Below are 18,524 nucleotides of genomic sequence, written 5' to 3'. Positions count from 1 at the left end.
TGAGCACACGGGCCTACAACATTTCCGCCTTCATCGGAAATGCAGCCGCCGCAGCCGGGATTTGAACCCGCGCCCTGCGGGTCAGCAGCCGAGTACCTTAGCCACTAGACCACCGCGGCCCGCTGTCAACGAGGACGATGAAGAACAGGTGCATTCCAGACCACACTCCCTAATAAGCGCCTTCCAAATCACACAATCACTTTTAACCGTCATGGCATAGTACATCGAGTGTACCCTCTATACGCCGTAACACTTACGATCATGGACAGCGACTGGCTTGTGCAATAGATGTCATCTCGATGTTCACTCTTCCTATGAGGACCAGTGGACTCACACAGACTGCACCAACTTTGGTCCACCAGGAGAGTCGGCATGTCTTTTTGAAAAGTCATATGCATGGCCAGTCAGCACTCTCCTAAAAGAGTCACGCATCCTTTTTTTCTATTGAGTGTGTGTATGTGAACACAGGTCGGAAGTATGATTCATTAAGAAAGGTCAGATTACTTAAATAGTGCAAACCGTATTATGCTTGTGATGTGCGTGTCAATGCCATTAATAATGAAGCGGTCTGGAGTAGTTTCCGTTTCATCATTCCAAACCACAATTAGTTCTTGAAACAAGTATGGGCCGCAAGTTCTTCGTGATGGGTAGCATACATAGCAGTATTCTGTTTGCTGGTGAGGAATTTAGTTATATAGACTATTTTAGGAGTTTAGGCATCATTACCATGTGGTATGTAAAAGGAGTAAACGTAGGCATATTGTAACGTTCTAAGAGATGCTGAGTGTAACTGAAATCTGGTGCATTTGCAATGGTATGTATAGTAAAATCCCGAGTAAAGCACCCGCTTCCTTTTTATAGGAGAAACCAAATATGTGCACCCTTCTCCCCTCCCACTATTTTTACTGTTTTTATCCTGAAAATGGCAAATGAAAACATTGAATAGATGCATATTTAATAATTCACACACTAGAAGCATGAGTTTCCATTTATTTTTAACAGCTCTTCTACCGCCATGATGAACTTTGATCTGTCACCGCGTAAGGGGCCCCCCTCCGAATCTTGTGTCAGGTTATCCTTCACTATTGGAAGGATGGGAGATGCTTTCTCGGAATTTCGCAGTATTATATTTTTGTGTAATAGGCGTTTATTTTGCTCAGGTTTTTAGCCGTTCTCATGAACTACACAAGGCATGCGCAATGGAGGTGCGATAAAATTGAGTGGTAAATTAATATTTTAAGTTCATTAGCATCATCATATAATTTGGGACAACTGGAAGGTTCTCCGTGCTGGGTGAACATATAGCAGTACAGACCACAGCAAACTACCCGTTTCTTGCATTCGTACTCTCTTGTGCCGGCATCTTACAGTGCACTGCTGATCAAGATGGGGCCTAGTCAAGATCAAATTTCTAATGTGACTGGTTTCCTTCTGCAGCCTGTGTAAATGAACCAATCACAACTAAGAAATTCGGTCGGGATGAGGAGTGATCACCATCAGTAGTGCTCGTGTAACACCAGTATAACAGCTTGCTTTGGCTGTGAGACCATGGAGATACTAGTAGTCACACGGGGGTGCAAAAGGGGGACTTTTGGCCCCCTAAAGCCTCACCAGCACTTGCACTCACCCATGCTACATTAATGCTCTCCCCGATGCAGTGCTCGTTCACAACCCTGCAAGAGTCAATGACCATGCTAGGCATAATTGGTAAGGAAACTCTTTCAATGCTGATTAATTGAACAGTGGTGCATCTGCCACTGCAGTCTTAGCTTGTCACCAATTGTAGACTGGTACAGAGCACTCATTTGGATACCAAGTAGATTTTAATCTTTTGCATATGACTTAGCCTAGCACGTAACGTCTGACAATTACTTGTTTGCTGATGACTGTGTTGTTATGCGTGAAATCACTAATGCCCAACACATAACTACATTGCAAACTGATATTAATGATATTTCTGAATGGTGACACAACTGGCTAATGACACTAAACAACAATAAGTGCAAAGTCTTACATGCATCCCGTACTGCATCTAATCCACCAGCATACTACCTTAACACTATCCTTGAATCGGTTTATCGCTACCTTGGTGTACACATTACATGAGATTTAACATGGTCTTTCCACATTAACCATATAATCAACAATGCTAACTGAACACTCCGATACCTACCATGTATATTTTACAGCAAAGCTGTTATGAGGTCACAACTATGGTCTCGTGCAGCGCCGTAGTTGTCCGCCGCTGCCGGTGTCCGTAACCACATCGTGCAAAATTGGAAAAAACCAAGTACCAATGATACAGTGGGGCTCGAACCCGGGTCCGCTGGGTGCCAGCCCAGTATTCTACCACTGAGCTACGCCGATGCTTGGTACTTGGTGGCAATCTTGCCTTAGGCGGGCTTGATGTCGGGAAAGCACTCGCGTTAATACGATTTATAAAGAGTTTAAAAATAGCAAAAGAACAAGCAGTCGTCGCACAATGCAAATAGCTTAATGAGTGGGTCGTCCAATGCTTCAACCTATTACAAAATCTTGTTTTTGTTCAGTTATTAACTGTGGCGCATACTTACTTCAGGCATAATTCCTTATCGTCGTCAGCCACTGCATGAACAATTGGCACAAAATTCTTCGCAACAGTTTAGCAGATACCACGCTTTTTAGAAGCGTGGCGAAAAATAGCATAGCGAATGTTGGCCTACTACCCTAAAATTTTTATTATTAATGCCATAGTTGGCAACAAGCAAGTGTGCTTGTAGCAGTTACCCGATTAGTGTTTAAAAAAGGCTCTCGAAGGCCACTCTGCTAGCTTTTGCTGTGACTGTGCTGCGCCTTCCGTGCAGGCCTGACGTTTTTTCTGCCTCCCCATCACTAAAACTGCTTCTTTACAAAACCTTTGATGTGCTCAAAACTCAAACCTGTATAGGACCCGAGTATTGCCAAGTTCATTCACTCACTTGAACTTGTTCAAAATACCCAACTTTCTGCAATTCTTTCTACATAACTACAACCAAACTACTAGTAAGTCCTTCATGAAACTAAACCTCAGCCTACTATCACTTGCCGTTATTTTTTCTGATCTCTGCTTTCACTTGTCCTATATTTTTTTACTCACTTCTCTGTCACGCCTTTGGCCTTGAGGCTACTATAGGTAAAATGAATTGAAGAATAAACTGGCATCACCTTAAAACATTGGATATCTAAATGTAAAAGAGCAGAGATACTGCTATGAGATTCCTGCACCAAATCAACCTTATCAAAAACTTTTATAGTATCTGCCTGAAGTTGAAAACTAAATGTATACTCAAAAGGAAAGAAAGCCACATTAAATTGCACAGTAAGAATAGAGTCTTTTTGTCGAGTCTTTGTGACCTTGCATGCCTGAGAGCTCAAGTAAAGCAATTAATTTTATACTTTTAACATTGAATGTGTGTCTCAGAGTGAAATGCAAGCAAAAAATATTTCACTCTGACCTACTAAGCTAACGTTACATATACATCCAATGAATTAAGGAAACACAACCTTCCAGTCCAAACTGACTTGGGGCTTCTGTTTTATTGTCCACTTTGGATAAGGTTTTACAACCAAGTGCAACACACCATTACACCAATTCAGCAACAGACTCAATCTCCAAGTGACCTGTAATGCCCTAAACACGGTGCAATGCTCCGCCCCGAGTAGCCAGGTGCTTGCATTTCCGGGCACTTGCATTGGCGAGGTTATTCAAGCAGCAAATCAATGTTCGCTGTGTTCACACCATTTCCTTTCCTCACAGCTGATCACCCACATATGTGAACATCCCTTGCGCATTGCTGAAAGGCTGGAAAGTACAACCAACGAGGAATTGTCTGTAAATGCATCTGATTCACGCAACATTTTTTCAAGGCACACAATGTTGCAACAAAAATAATGTCACACCGCATTGGTTTGTATGTTTTACAGTAAATATTATGAATTTTAATTAAATATAAATATTTATCCTGATCCCTTTGAATATCTGTTTTATATATAATCAAATCTTAGGATAGACACATTTCATTCTTTGGTAAAATTTATCCCCCCCCCCCCCCCAAAAAAAAAAACGACACTTCTAACATGATTTGCACGTCACATCAAATGACTCATTGGACAATGCACTATCTTCAGCTAAGCGAACATATGCAATAGCACACTGCAAAATGAAGTTAAATACACATTTATAATGCAGGAGGCTACATTCACTCAAACATCAATGTATATTGATCTTTTTTGCCACTTGCTCACATATTCAGCAAAAACAAGTTTTGTAAACAAACGTGCGCAAAGTGCCTCATGTTAAGTGAAAGACAGCTGGTTTGGTTCGAAACAACTGTTTACTACTAGTAAGTAAAATGTTTAGCACATGCACATCTAATATGAATCCAAGAAAGCTTACCTACACGACCATCTGATCTTCAGCAAGAAGACTGGTGCAGTCATCGCTCGGCATTGTCAGGCCGCATGCTCTGAAGGAGAGAAATGTACAAATACATGGTAGCTTAGAATGGTAGGTTCATTACAAAAACCTCCACACTCACATCACAGGCTACAAAGAGATGTTAGTGGGAAGGTCGACATCTGGGCTAGTTGGTATGGTTCTACGTTATTTAAAGCAGAGCAAACAACAGGATGGACACTAAGAACATTGTCATAGTGTCCATTCTGTAGTTTGTACTTCTTGCCCTATCATTTGTGCTGCTTTAAATAATAACAGGGTGTCTACCAATTTGCTTTTTTAAAATTCCCTGTCTTTTCCAGGTTTTCCATGATAATTTAAAGCAAATTCCATGACCGTTACGTTTCCATGGAAAACTGTGTGCACTCAAAACAGACCCTCGAGTGGTAAAAAAATCAGGCGTTTCTATAAGATAAGCAAATAAATGTACCACAAGTACTCAAAATTTTCTGAGCACGTGCAGTAAATATTTATGTATACCTGGCCAAAATGAAACCTCCAAGCCAGAGTAAGTAAGTTGGCTGTTTAATGTTTAGAAGAACCAGAAAGCAAACACAAGAGTTAAAATTAACCGCAGCTAAAAGTAGGAATAAAAGTTAATGGAGAGAGAGAGCAATAACATTTATTTATACATTCGGCGTGTGGGAAGTCCCCGGTCTCGCAGGGCGCGGATGCTCCCTATCTTAGGATTACGGCTATTAGAGTTCGATAATCTTAGAGCTTAGACCTCGAGGATGTTGTGCTCCAACTAGACGAAAGTTACTCGGTTGCCCCCGCGCCCATTAGACGGGTCGTCGGCTCCTTTTCTCCGTTGCTTCGCCAAAGCCTCCTCAAGCCGCTGGATTCCGTAGTAACCTGCGCTTCGCCGATGACATTGCATTGCTGAGTAACTCAGGGGACAAATCGCAACTCATGATTACGCAGTTAGACAAGGAGAGCAGAAAAGTAGGTCTTAAAATTAATCTGCATAAAATGAAAGTATTGTACGACAACCTCGGAAGAGAACAGCTTTTATAGATAGGTAACAGTGCACTTGAAGTTATAAAAGGCTACGTCTACTTAGGACAGGTAATAACTGCGAAGCTGAATCGCGAGGCTGAAGTAACTAGAAGAATAATAATCGGGTGGAGCACATTTAGCAAGCTCTCTCAAACTATGACAGGTAGACTGCCACTATTCCTAAAGAGAAAAGTATACCGTATTTACTCTCATAATCGGCGCATTCGCATAATAAGCGCGCCCCCTCAACCCCCCCCCCCCCCTCCAGTCTGGTCGCGGAAAATTCTATTTTTTTCATGCAGTGCATAATAGGCGCACCCTGAACTTGGCCGTGATCAGAAACGATTCTATCCCCCCAGTGGTACAGTTGGAACGTGGTCCCCGTACCCAGAAGAAAAAAAGAAGGCAAATCGACGAGCAAATAATAAAATTCGAAGTGCAATGACCTAACTAACGTGTTTGTCGAAATAAAACTTGAAAAAAGAAAGCGTCCATGAGCAAAAAAAAAAAAAACGGCTGTTCCATCAATTACTGATCCCCCAAATCGCCGCGCTCCTTGAAGGTCACGTCTACAACGCTGGGGGCTCGATCGCCATCACCACCATTAGAGAAAAATAAACACCATATTGTAAGCAGTAAGCGCATGTTGTGGTCGTGTATTCAACTTTGGTTTCACCATGGGAAAGTGCGCAAGCTGCACGGCTGGATTTAAACTGAAGGCAGTGCAATAGGCGCTAGAGCACGGCAACCGGGCTGCAAGCAGGCATTTCGGTGTTGAAGAAACTAGTACTAGGTACTGAAGGGATCAAGAAGAAAAACTTAAGGCAACAAAGAAGACACAATGGGCTTTCAACAGTGCCAAGACCGGCAGGTATCCGAACGCATTGAGGCAAAAAAGTTCAAAGCCAGCTCCGGATAGACAACTCGTTTCATGCGGCGCCATGGCCTCGCACTGCGAAGACGGACCACCTTGTGCAAGTGCTTGCCCGCAGCATATGATAACAAAGTGGTGGACTTCCAGCGTTTCGTTATAAAGCTCCGACAGCAGAAAGTCTTCATTCTGTCACAGATCGGCAACACCGACCAGAGCCCCCCTTTGATTTGATGTGTAGCAGAACACGACAGTGGAGGAGAAAGGTGCGTGGAGCATCATCATGAGAACATGTGGCGCTGATAAACAACGATGCACCGTAATGACGGCGGTGACAGTGGATGGGCACAAGCTACCGCCTTACCTTATCTTTAAAAGTAAGGCGCTCCCAAAGGCGAATTTCCTTCAAGGCATCTACATCAGAGTCCAGGAAAAAGGCTGGATGAGGGCGGAACTCATGGTGGATTGGGTGAAAACGGTCTGGGGTCGGCGGCCGGGTGGTCTGTTGTTCCCGTCCATGCTTGTCCTGGACAGTTTTCTTGGGCACCTAGTAGACCACGTACGAGATGAGCTAAAGGAGCTGCACACCGATCTGGCAGTGATTACGGGCGACCTCACATCGATACTGCAGCCTTTGGACATGTCCTTGAATAAGCCTTTCAAGGGCAATGTACGAAGGCTGTACACTACCGGGATGGCTGGAGGACACCATCCGCTGGTAAGATCAGCGGGCAAGACAACATCTAGGTGGTAAGATTAAGAGGCCGCCTGTGGAAATGTTGTGCACTTGGATCGTGGAAGCGTGGCACGTGATCTCCAATGATGTCTTCAGAAAAAGCTTTAAGAAGACTGGTATCTGGAACGCACTGGATGCGAGTGAGGATGACATGTTGTGGGGTGCGGATGATTTGGACACCGAAAACAAATTCCCACTCAGCGAGGATGAATGTGTGGCCTCCAACTCGGACTCCGAATAGGGAAAAGGAGGAACACCTACGACTTTTGTGTAAATAAGTTTTACGTGTGTATGTGCAGTTGACGGCTCTCGCTTGTTCATTAAAAGGTATGTAGGTATGTTTGTTTTCTGCTGAATCAATTGGTAAACAATAAGGTCACCTTTTACTTGACAAATCTGCAGATTTAAAGCGTAAGAACAGAGTCGAAAAAATTTTCGAAAATTTTGCTTCACGTAATTGATGCACTTCTTACTTCGAGCTGGATTTTTTGGGAAAAAAAAGTGCACCTATTATGCTAGTAAATACAGTATAACAGCTGCATCTAGCCGGTGTTTAGCTATGGAGCAGAAACCTCGAGACTTACAAAGAGGGTTCAACCTAAATTAAGGACGACGCAGCGAGCAATGGAAAGGAAAATGATAGGTGTAACATTAAGAGACAAGAAAAGAGCATAATGGATCAGGGAACAAACCAAGGTTAAGAATATTGTCATCTTTTTCACAACAAACTTGATATAATGGGCTCGTTGAGTCGACTAGCCAAGCAGCAGCATAGATAGATCGTCTTTGTCCTCTTTCACTCATGAATCTCACCCAAGCAGACCATGTGGCACTAGTCCTCCCCTTTGAAAGCATCGACTCGATGCTCGTAAAGAAAGAAAAAAAAGTGAAGGCATACACACGCAGATCTAGAGAACCAAAAGAGGGAGAGTTCCAGTACTCGCAGCGCAAAAACAAAAGGCATAAAAACGCAGGAGAACAAAAACAGCAGCAGCAACGCAATGTCACGGCTTGTTGTAACATGTTGAACCACAAGGGCTACTGTGTGAAGTAGGGCTTCAGCCGAACGACATGCACAGTTTCGGGCCGAAGCTGTCGAGGAGAAGACGCTGCGCCGTCCGGAAATACCTCGTATGTAAGATCTGTGACACGCCTAAGAACCTTGTACGGTCCAAAATAACGGACTAGGAGTTTTTCGGATAAGCTTGGTCGCCGGACAGGGATCCACACACACACACTCGGTCAGGGCGGTAGGTGACGTTTCGATGGCGGAAGTTGTAAAGCCATGCATCGGCATTTTGTTGGTGACTGGTGTTAATGCGAGCTAGCTGACGAGCTTCTTCGGCGTATTGAGTATATTGCTCAGCGCCTAGAGCAAGTTCACTGCTTCGGTCACACGGAAGCATAGCATCGAGCATGGTTCGCACGTTGCGTCCGTAAACAAGTCGGAAAGGCAGAAATCGCGTTGTGTCTTGCGTTGCCGGATTGTATGCAAACGTGATATATGGAAGAATCTCGTCCCAGGTTTTATGTTGTACGTCCACGTACATGGACAAGACATAACATGTCTGCTATGGTCTTGTTAAGCCTCTCTGTCAGCCCATCGGATTGCGCATGATAAGCCGTGGTTTTTCGATGACTTGTGCAGCTCAATTTAAAAATGTCCGCCCATCATTCGTGCTGTAAACGACGTCTCTCTGTCCGTAATCACGCATGACGAGCACTATGTCTAGGACGATTTCCCGCACGAAGAACTGCGCGACTTCAGAGGCCGTGCCACGGGGTAACGCTTTTGTTTCAGCGTAACGAGTAAGGTAATCAGTCGCAACTATTATCCATTTGTTCCCAGAGGATGACAAAGGGAAAAGTCCGAGAAGGTCCATTCCCACGAGGTCAAACGGTGTCTGTGGTGGTGCGATCGGCTGGAGCAAGCTTGCGGGTCTCAAAGGCGGTGTCTTGCGGCGCTGACACTCACGGCAGCCTTTCACATAGTGATGTACATTAGTTGATAGTCGCGGCCAGTAATACTGTTGGCGTATTCTGGCGAGAGTTCGCGAATAGCTCAAATGTCCTGACGTGGACTCGTCGTGGCACGCAAGGAGGATCTCATCAGGCATGTCGGTAGGAACAACGAGTAGGAAGGCTTTGTTGCTACCACGGGCGTTTTTCTTGTACAGAATGCCTCTTCTTAGACAGAAAGAAGACAACTCGCGAGCAATGTGTTGAGGGACCTGAGAGTTCTGGCCTTCCAGGGAATCAATAGCTGAGCGTAATTCTTCGTCTTCCGCTGTTTTGACACGAATTCCGAATCGCTAACTGCTCTGAGAAAGCCATCTTCATCCTCAGAGCCTCTGACAGCGTGTCCCAAGGGCGCTCGAGAAAGCACGTCGGCATCTTCGTGTTTGCGCCCTGACCTGTACACAATCGTAATGTTGAACTGCAAACGCAAACTCCACCGAGCGAGACGGCCGGATGGATCTCCGAGATTGGCCAGCCAGTAGAGCGAGTGGTGGTCAGTCACCACTTAGAAGGGACGACAGCAGAGATAAGGCCGAAATTTGGTCGTCGCCCACATGACTGTGAGACATTCTTTTTCTGATGTAGAATAGTTGGTCTCAGCTAGAGAAAGAGTACGACTGGCGTAAGCTATTACATGCTCAACACCGTCGTGTCGTTGTACAAGGACAGCGCCAAGTCCAATGTTGCTGGCATCTGTATAAATTTCTGTAGCAGCGTCCTCATCGAAACGGGCAAGAACAGGGGCTGTTTGCATTCTCTGTCGTAGCTCTGTGAACTCTGTATCTTGTTCTGCGCTCCAAGTAAAAGGCACGTCATCTCGGGTGAGTCGCGTAAGAGGTTCAGCTATCTTCGAGAAGTTGACGATAAATCGGCGATAATATGCGCAGAAGCCGAGGAAACAGCGTACTGCTCTTTTATCTGATGAAACAGGGAAGGTGGCGACAGCAGCAGTTTTGTCTGGATCAGGTCGCACTCCATCAGCACTAATGACATGTCCCAAAAATCCCAGCTCTTCATAGCCGAAATAGCATTTTCGGGGCTTCAGTGTAAGTTCAGCTGTGCGAATGACTTTCAGAACCTTTCTCAGATGCTTCAGATGTTTTTCGAAGCTCTCGGAAAAGATGACCACATCATCGAGGTAGACAAGGCAGCTTTGCCACCTCAAGCCAGCGAGAACAGTGTCCATCATCCTCTGAAAAGTGGCTAGGGCAGAACAGGCCAAAGGGAAGAATGCAGAATTCATAATGTCCGTCTGGAGTCATAAACTCGGTTTTTTGTCAGTGTCGTTCATCCACTTGGATTTGCCAATAGCCACTCTTTAGATCGATGGATGAATAATACTTTGCGCGCCGTAACTTGTTGAGAGAGTCATCGACCCGCGGAAGCGGGTAGACGGCTTTGTTCGTGACACTATTAAGCTTCCTGTAGTCAATACAGAATTGCAGCGTTTCGTCTTTTTTCTGCACTAGAACGACTGGCGAGGACCAAGGGCTGCTGTATGGTTGAATAATCCCGTCATCGAGCATCTCTTTGACTTGTGTCTGAATAGCCTCGCCTTCTTTCGCAGAAACGCGATAAGGCTGCTGCCGGATGGGGTGGACGGCATCGTCGGTAATAATTCGATGCTTCGTGAAGCATGTTTGACGGACTTTGGAAGAAGAGACGAAGCAAGATTGAAACTCCCTTAAAAGGTCATGAAGTGCAGCCTTTCTCTCGTCTGACAGCGTCGAATTAATGTCGATAAAGGTCTAGAAATTCCTCATCCTTATGCGTTTCCTCGGATGCGAAGTACTCCATGACGTCGGCAACAGGGTCTCCATAGGCTATGGTGGTTCCGTGGAATAGATGCCGGTGCTCGTAGTTGAAGTTAGTAACTAGTATCTGTGACTGTCCGTCGCGGACACGCACAACACTTCGGGCAGCACATACACCTTGGAGCAACAGAAGTGATAGGTTGCTTTCAGCCACCACGTCACTGTCTCGGAGGTCTTCACAAGTGACTTCAATGGGAACAGTCGCTCGAGGCGGCAGCGTCGCACTGTCGTCAGCAACACGCAGCGCAGGTCTACAGCAGTTATCAGCGTCTCGATCTGTTGCACCTTGAGTCGACAAGGTCACGACGCATTCACGAAAATTTATGATGGCACCGTATTTCAGAAGGAAGTCCATGCCGATAATCAGCTGACGTGAACAGTCACGAAGAGCGAGGCAGCTGAGTACAAAAGTTGACGCACAAATTTTCACTCTTGCCGTACAGCGGTGTTACAACATGTCCTCCAGCTGTTCGAATTTGCGTTCCATTCCACGGCGTAATCACTTTCCTGAGATCTTTTGCTAGCCTCTCATTGATAATCAAATAGTCTGCACCAGTGTCTATCAAGGCATTGACCTGAAAACCGTCAATCAGCACAGGTATGTCGAGTGACAGGCGGTCACTGTGTTCAGATGTGGATGTCGGCGTTTCTTCACTACTGTGATCAACCTCTGACGAAATGCCTTCGGCGTTGCGTGCAAGCGTCGATGGGAGGTCTTACGCACTTTGAGTCCCAGCGACCTTGCCCCCAAAGGCCGCTGCCTTCAGTTTCTCAACGAGGGCTCGTGACGAAACGTGGCCCAGTGACTACGTGTCTCCTCGGAGATGGTGACCCCGATTGCCATCGAGTAAAGAGTGCATGCTGTTGCGCGATATACTCTTCGATATCCCTTGGCCTTTGACCAATTTGGGGACGAGGGGAATTGACGAAAAATCTGCGCAGTCCAAGTTGCCGGTATGGGCATTCACGGTAAATGTGACCAGCCTCATCGCAATGATAGCACAGGGGTCTGTCCGGCGTACGCCAGAGATCAGACTTGTGCGTCGGTGCATGGCGACCATCGATGTCCAAACCAGCGTGCGCTGACTGAATCGCGACTGGTGGCATCATTGTTTGTATCAGGACGTACGGCACTGTCTGGATCGAGACGTGTGGCACCGTCTGGACAGGGACGTGCGACACTGGCTGGATCGGGACGTGTGGCATTGTCTGGGTCGGGACTCCTTGACCAGAAAGAGGCATGGCAGATCGCAAGGCTTCCGCGTATGTACGACAGCGACTGTCAGTAGACACAGGAGCCGTTTCCGGATCAACCGACATCGGCGGAAAACGATGGGCGTGCAGCACCTGCTGGACCTCGTCACGAATGACACTGGTGATAGAACTTGCATCAATTTGCCTTGTCCCATACATCTTTTCCATTTCTTCGCGGAAGACAGAGCGGATGACCTCGCGAATCCATTCGGGGCTCTTGTTCCCAGGGGTGGCGAAAATTTCGGGAGTTGAAGCAGTATTCACTTGACGGTCAAACAGGACAGACCGTTGGTGCAGTACTTGCTCCATTGTTGCCGCTTCACTAAGGAACTCGGCAACACTCTTGGGGGGGACTACGCACCAAACCAGCAAAAAGTTGTTCCTTCACACCACGCATGAGGTGGCGCAACTTTTTTTCTTCTGTCATAGCAGGATCCGCTCGCTTGAAAAGCCGCGCTATGTCCTCGACGTACATCAAGACGGTCTCGTTTGGCATCTGGATGCGTGATTGTAGTGCACGCTCTGCCCGTTCAGGGGGTCGGGACTCCTTTAGGTCTCCAGAAGGCGACGCTGAAACTCGTGCCAAGATATCAGAACATCATCCCTGTTAAAAAACCACGACTTGGCACCGTCCTTTAGGCAAGTGTACACATTCCGGAGCTTCACAGCATCATCCCAGTAATTGATCACTGCGACACGTTCAAACATACTCAGATGTCAACATCTTCATGCTGCTCTGTGTGAAAGGGGCTAGGCATGAGCGGGTTCTGGACAGTGCAGTATATCGGCGTGAAAGGTGTCGGAGCTTGCACGAGATTTTGTGTCGAAGTCATAGTCGCTGCGTCAGTAGTTGGTGTCTCAGGCGGTAGGCCTCGTGGGCGGCGGCTTACTCTGTGAAGAGGAGTGTCCACGGGTGCAGGGCTTATGTTCCGGCTGCTGGGCGGGGTCTTCGGCATCGGGTGGATCGTGAGACGTAGTACCCAGCACTTTCACCAGTCTTGTCATGTTTCTCACGACAAACTTGATATAATGGCCTCGTTGAGTCGACTAGCCAAGCAGCAGCATAGATAGATCGCCTTTGTCCTCTTTCACTCATGGACCTCACCCAAGCAGACCATGTGGCAATATTATAGTTGAAATCAAGAAGAGGAAATGGACATAGGCCGGGCATGTAGCGCGTAGGCAGGATAACCGCTGGTCATTCAGGGTAACTTACTGCATTCCCAAAGAAGGCGAGCAAGTTAATAGGAAACAAAAAGTTAGGTGGGCAGATGAGATTAAGAAATTAGAGGGTATGAAATGGCAGCAGCAAGCACAGGACCGAGTTAACTGGTGGGACATGGGAGAGGCCTTTGTCCTGCAGTGGACGTAGTCAGGCTGATGATGATGAAAAGTTTGAAAGAGCCCACGACAGTCCTGTAATGCAGCCAAAGCTACTAGAAAACATAGGTACATCTCATGGAATCTCTGTATATATTCTAGTTCACTATAAGGGTTACAGCCCAGGCACCTAGGAAGTGGATTAGATTAGATCAACCTGCATTTACTGACTTTACTATTTAGGATGTGGATTGGAGCTGATGCGACCTGAATTGCTGTATTTGCTATATACTAGTCGCCTATAGCTGGTAGCTTGCACACCTCTAATATGTACTTTTAAGCCAAAAAAAAAGAACAATACTAATCACGTATTCTCTTCACCTTGCAATCAACAATGACTAACACCAACGTCGCAAGAACAAAGCTGTACTGCAAAATTATCTTTATTTCATTCTTTTTTTTTCCACAATGAACACATGCATGCTGATGTTTTATTTCTCTAGGCTCTGACGCTTAGAGTTCGACAAAGTCCTGAGATGCCTGCAATGAAAGCTATGGGTAGTGTTTAGAGCGATGATGTTTGACTATGTGCTGGACCTGTCAAGGCGCAACAGCTCCCTCGATTCCACAAATTTACCACAGATGCTGGCACATTTCCTTCATTAGTGTAACTTGTATTGACATAATGCTAAAAAGTAATCAGAAATTTAATAATACAATCTCAAGAAACTGAAATGAGCAATTTAGATGAAGTTACTCAACTCTACCTTTGAAACTCGAGCTACCAGCAATAGGTGCGTAGCTGAGGACTGCGTGGCTACTCTGTATACGTGTGTAAGCACGAGTATTTGTAACAACTCATGCAGTAGACGTGCTGCATTAGACGTGCTCCTGGAATTTCAATAGAAACCGACAAATAAACTCGCTTCGCATAACCATGTCTACGAATGTGGCCAAAGTTCCTCGAAATCGTCCGCGTGAAATGTATTGATTGATTGATATGTGGGGTTTAACGTCCCAAAACCACTATATGATTATGAGAGACGCCGTAGTGGAGGGCTCCGGAAATTTAGACCACCTGGGGTTCTTTAACGTGCACCCAAATCTGAGCACACGGGCCTACAACATTTCCGCCTCCATCGGAAATGCAGCCGCCGCAGCCGGGATTCGAACCCGCGCCCTGCGGGTCAGCAGCCGAGTACCTTAGCCACTAGACCACCGCGGCGGGGCGCGTGAAATGTATCATAGCTGCACTTCACGGTGTGCATCATTTCGGATAGCACAAGGTAAGTTGAAGAGAGCGAAACCATTTCCTGTAGATTTATGGCAACCCAGAATTGTTGTAAAACTCGGATATTGCATTGAATAAGCACTGCGAAACAATCTTGGCCGACTTGGCGCACACTGAAACACTCCTCCTCTTGAGTTTGTCCTGGCTACGATTTCGTCTTTGGTCACGGCGAGAATCTGGCTACAGCCATATGCGCATGCGTACTCGTTTTGAACTGTCTGCATAATAATAAATAGCACCACCAGCCATTTCCACGATCTCGAGCAAGAAATGGACGAATTACACATGTGGATAGCAGAGAAAAGAAAGGGTAAGCTGGAGAGTGACCCAGACTGCATCGAGAACAATGAGTGATGCTACCTTGGAAACTTGTTTAATCTAGGGGCCTTATACCTGTGCCACACGGGCATAGAAAATGACATTCGGTAGCGAAGGCATTCAGTTCCCGAATGACATTTTTTTCGGCGGTGCTGCTATACGTCCAAAGCGAATGACATTTAACTTGATGATGTCGATCGCAGCACCTTCCTCGTGAGCATCGAGTGAGTAGCAATAAAAAAAATAAAGAAGCGTTTACATGCTTCATACACATCCGATAATAATTAAAAGTATAAATAAGCATATTATGGTGCCGTTTGATTTCGTTCGTTACTTTGTTTGAAGACATTGCAACAGACTGTATAGCAACTTAAGCCAAAGCTAGTCAGATCCGCAGCATAAAAAGAAAAGGGTGCCTGGCTCATTTATTTTACAGCGCCTACCAGCCAAAGAGAAGTTTTTAAGCAGTTCTTTAAGTGAGTAGTGTAAATATAATACGCAAAAGTTTCCTACCAGTCGAATCAAATGTCGTTTTATACAATTAATTCATCAGCTGTGCCGTCGAGAGTACTCATTTCTCAGTCGAATGAGTTCTGGCAATGGCATTCGGTGACGAATGGCATTTGGGCGAATCCATTTCGTTCATCGCTGTGGCACCGCGCGAATGACCTTCAATCTGAAGGCATTAGGAGGTAAATGCCATTTTCTCTGCGGTGTGGCACGGGTATTACTCGCGGGGCCAACGGCACCCCACCTGACGGGCGTCTAAAAATAGAGGAGACGCTGACCAAGCAAAGCACCTTGAACCTGTAAAACTTCCAAGGTTGTAGGTTCGGTCTCCTGATTTAAAAAAGAAATTAACAAAGAAGACGTATATAACAAGCTTACATGCATCGCAACCACATTGTCAAATTGGAAAACTTGCGTGAACGTCAAGCACGGTTGTGTCGAACGCTCGTGCCAAACTACATCAAGCTTCACAGCGCGATAAACCTAAAAAAAAAAAAAAAAAACGCTCGAGCTTGAACCAAGTGCACGAGCCCGGTTACTTCAACGATTCGTATAGCCGGATCGTTGTCACACAAGCTAGAAACCTCAAAGCACCTTACGCACGAACATACCCAAAGAAATGAAACCTACCGAAGTGGAGACGTTGGACGCCGTTCGGGCGCGCACCTCCTTGATGAGGCAGGCCAGGGCTTCGGGGTTTACGCCGCTTTCGCACAGCTTGACGCAGAGAACCAGCGACTGAGCATCCAGGCCCGTGTTCAACAGCTGAGACATCTCCAGTAACACTGCACAGTCAGATGCAGCAGGCGTTGTTTGCTTAGGTTGCGAAGAAGGAAGATGCTTGGCCAGAAAGTGAGAAAGGTTTACAAACCATCGAAAGTTTCTTTGACAGCTGCCCGCTGTTCATCACCGCCGGGCGCCGCCATCTTTTGTTTGTTTCTTCTAGTGATGGGCCGGATCTTTTGAGTGGCTCCGTGGAGTGGCTCTTCTTAAAAAGTGAGCCGCGGTCACAGAAGCTGCGGTTCTTCGGCTCACCGCGAAGCCAACTGACTGACTTAGCGCCGCTACCCGCTCGCAGCCAACTAGATTCTTTTTTAGTTTGCTAACTCCGCTGGGACGAGGCGGCGAAACGCGGGCCTACAGTGTACTAGAATAGAGGCAGTGTGCTCACAGGCGGCGGTGGGTGACCCACTTCGTGTCGACGCCGAGAGGCGGCGCGGTTCGCAGCGTCACCAGAAACTTCTTTGCGCGCCGAAGTAGAGAGCCACAGCGCAATTGTTGAAATGCCAGAAATTATGCAACGTTCGCGACATGCAATGCACGACACTTCTTTTGGGGCATCTTATCAGTGTGCAGGGCGTGGAGCAACTGAAATCGTATTATTTTCCGGCCGTTTAAATGTTCAAAGTGGTTTCGCTAATGCAGCGGTCATGTCGACTGCGGTTCCGAGGTGCGAAAAACACTACGCACTTTTTTTTTTCGCAATGTCAGAATTATAATTTTGGAGTTTAACGGGCCGAAGCCACACTTCCGCTATGAGGTGCGCCATAGCGGAGGGCTGCAGGTTAATTTAGATCCCTTTAGAATTTTTAACGTCAGCCGAAATGCCGACACACGGCTTGTTTCGTTTTTCTCCTCCGTCAGGAGAACAGCCACCGCGGCTAGGATCGAACACACGTCCTTGGGTTCAACAGTACAACGCCTTAGACAGCCTCCACGCCGGGTTTTTCTTGATTACGTGCCTGCTGCAGGAATGCGCGCCCTAAACCCAAACTTTAAGCACCATGACAACCACGCACGACGTTTAACATTCTAGCATCGCTGCTTCGAGACTTTAGGTGATGATTGGTGTGTGGCGTGATTCTTGCTGTAAACAAGACGTAGCATCATTATTATCAACAGCCTGTTAGGTCCTGCAGGACGGAGACCTCTTTCATTGATTTACACCCGCTCCTGTCCTTCACTGCCAGAGTCCATTCCATTCATTGCCTCTAAATTTTCATATTTCGTGTATCCATCAAGTTAATAACGTAGCAAATTAAAAAGAAATGATAAAAATCCATGTAAATTGACGAAATAATGTTTATTTACAAATAAGTGATGAAAGAATTTGCACAAGAAATATTAGGGTAAAAAAAAGGCTGAATAATGGCAAATCGAGACATTTACACATTGATATGCACCATTACTTGGAAGGAGTCTTTAAACAATAACAAAACGACAAGCAATGCTCGGGCTCCGCTGGAACGTCATCCTGTGTGAAGTCGCAGTCCTCCCCTGAATCACCAATAGCAGCCCGTGGAAATTCACTACAGTCAGTCTCGAGAGCACTTCGGCTTTTTTTCTTTGCGGCTGCATGGTCATTTTTGCACATCTTCCTTTTAGCTCTCGGTTTTGGCATCTTCTTCGTGAGGTACTGCGGCAAATTTGGAAGAATCGTGGGGACGGCGTTTTCCGACAGCATCGGTTTATCACGAGGAATGCGTACCTCTTTGCCATCTATATGGTACACGAACTCCTTGATAACGAACCTCGGTTAGAAATGCAGTTCGCAGACCGCAGAAAACTCATCCAGTTTCTTATCTGCACGATGGAGATTTCTTTCCCACTCCTTTCGCCGTTCTTCATCACGCGGGACGCTGAACAAAGACGCCTGTGGTGCATCCTGCACACGACTGTACCCGGTTCGACAACCGGGCGCAAAACAGTAATTTCGACGGCGGTTAGGCATCTTCACGAACACATACTACACAATGATCCAAGCATAAAGCACAGAACACGCACACGGGGTACCCACGTTGATCCAATCGAACTGAACTGAGCGAACCAGCCCCTGGTGGGCATCGTGAAAGTCGACACAGAGTGCGCTACGGCGGAGCGCCGCAAGGATAGGGCAGTGAGCACGCTGCCTCTATTCT

General features: G+C 46.3%; 1 protein-coding gene across 6 annotated transcripts in view; it reads right to left on the bottom strand.

The window, feature by feature from the left end:
• Window positions 1-16,790, bottom strand: part of LOC119181418 (Mitotic spindle organizing protein 1) — a 41,758-nt gene extending 24,968 nt beyond the window's left edge. For 2 of the 6 annotated variants that reach the window (XM_037432656.2, XM_075882959.1), the window contains exons 1-3: window positions 16,478-16,753; window positions 16,237-16,391; window positions 4,415-4,484 (exon numbers count right to left, since the gene is read on the bottom strand). In XM_037432656.2, the coding sequence (XP_037288553.1) occupies window positions 4,455-4,484; window positions 16,237-16,391; window positions 16,478-16,532 (240 nt within the window). In that variant the 5' untranslated portion in view covers window positions 16,533-16,753 and the 3' untranslated portion in view covers window positions 4,415-4,454. Of the gene's footprint in view, window positions 1-3,536; window positions 3,821-4,414; window positions 4,485-16,236; window positions 16,392-16,477 lie in introns of those variants that run through there. The other 4 variants (XM_037432657.2, XM_075882961.1, XM_037432652.2 and 1 more) reach the window with 3 other exon arrangements.
• Window positions 16,791-18,524: the final 1,734 nt, after the last annotated feature.

The sequence above is a fragment of the Rhipicephalus microplus genome, unplaced genomic scaffold (assembly GCF_043290135.1).
Source record: "Rhipicephalus microplus isolate Deutch F79 unplaced genomic scaffold, USDA_Rmic scaffold_14, whole genome shotgun sequence".
NCBI lineage: Eukaryota > Metazoa > Arthropoda > Arachnida > Ixodida > Ixodidae > Rhipicephalus > Rhipicephalus microplus.
This window is presented reverse-complemented; position numbering and strand designations above follow the sequence as displayed.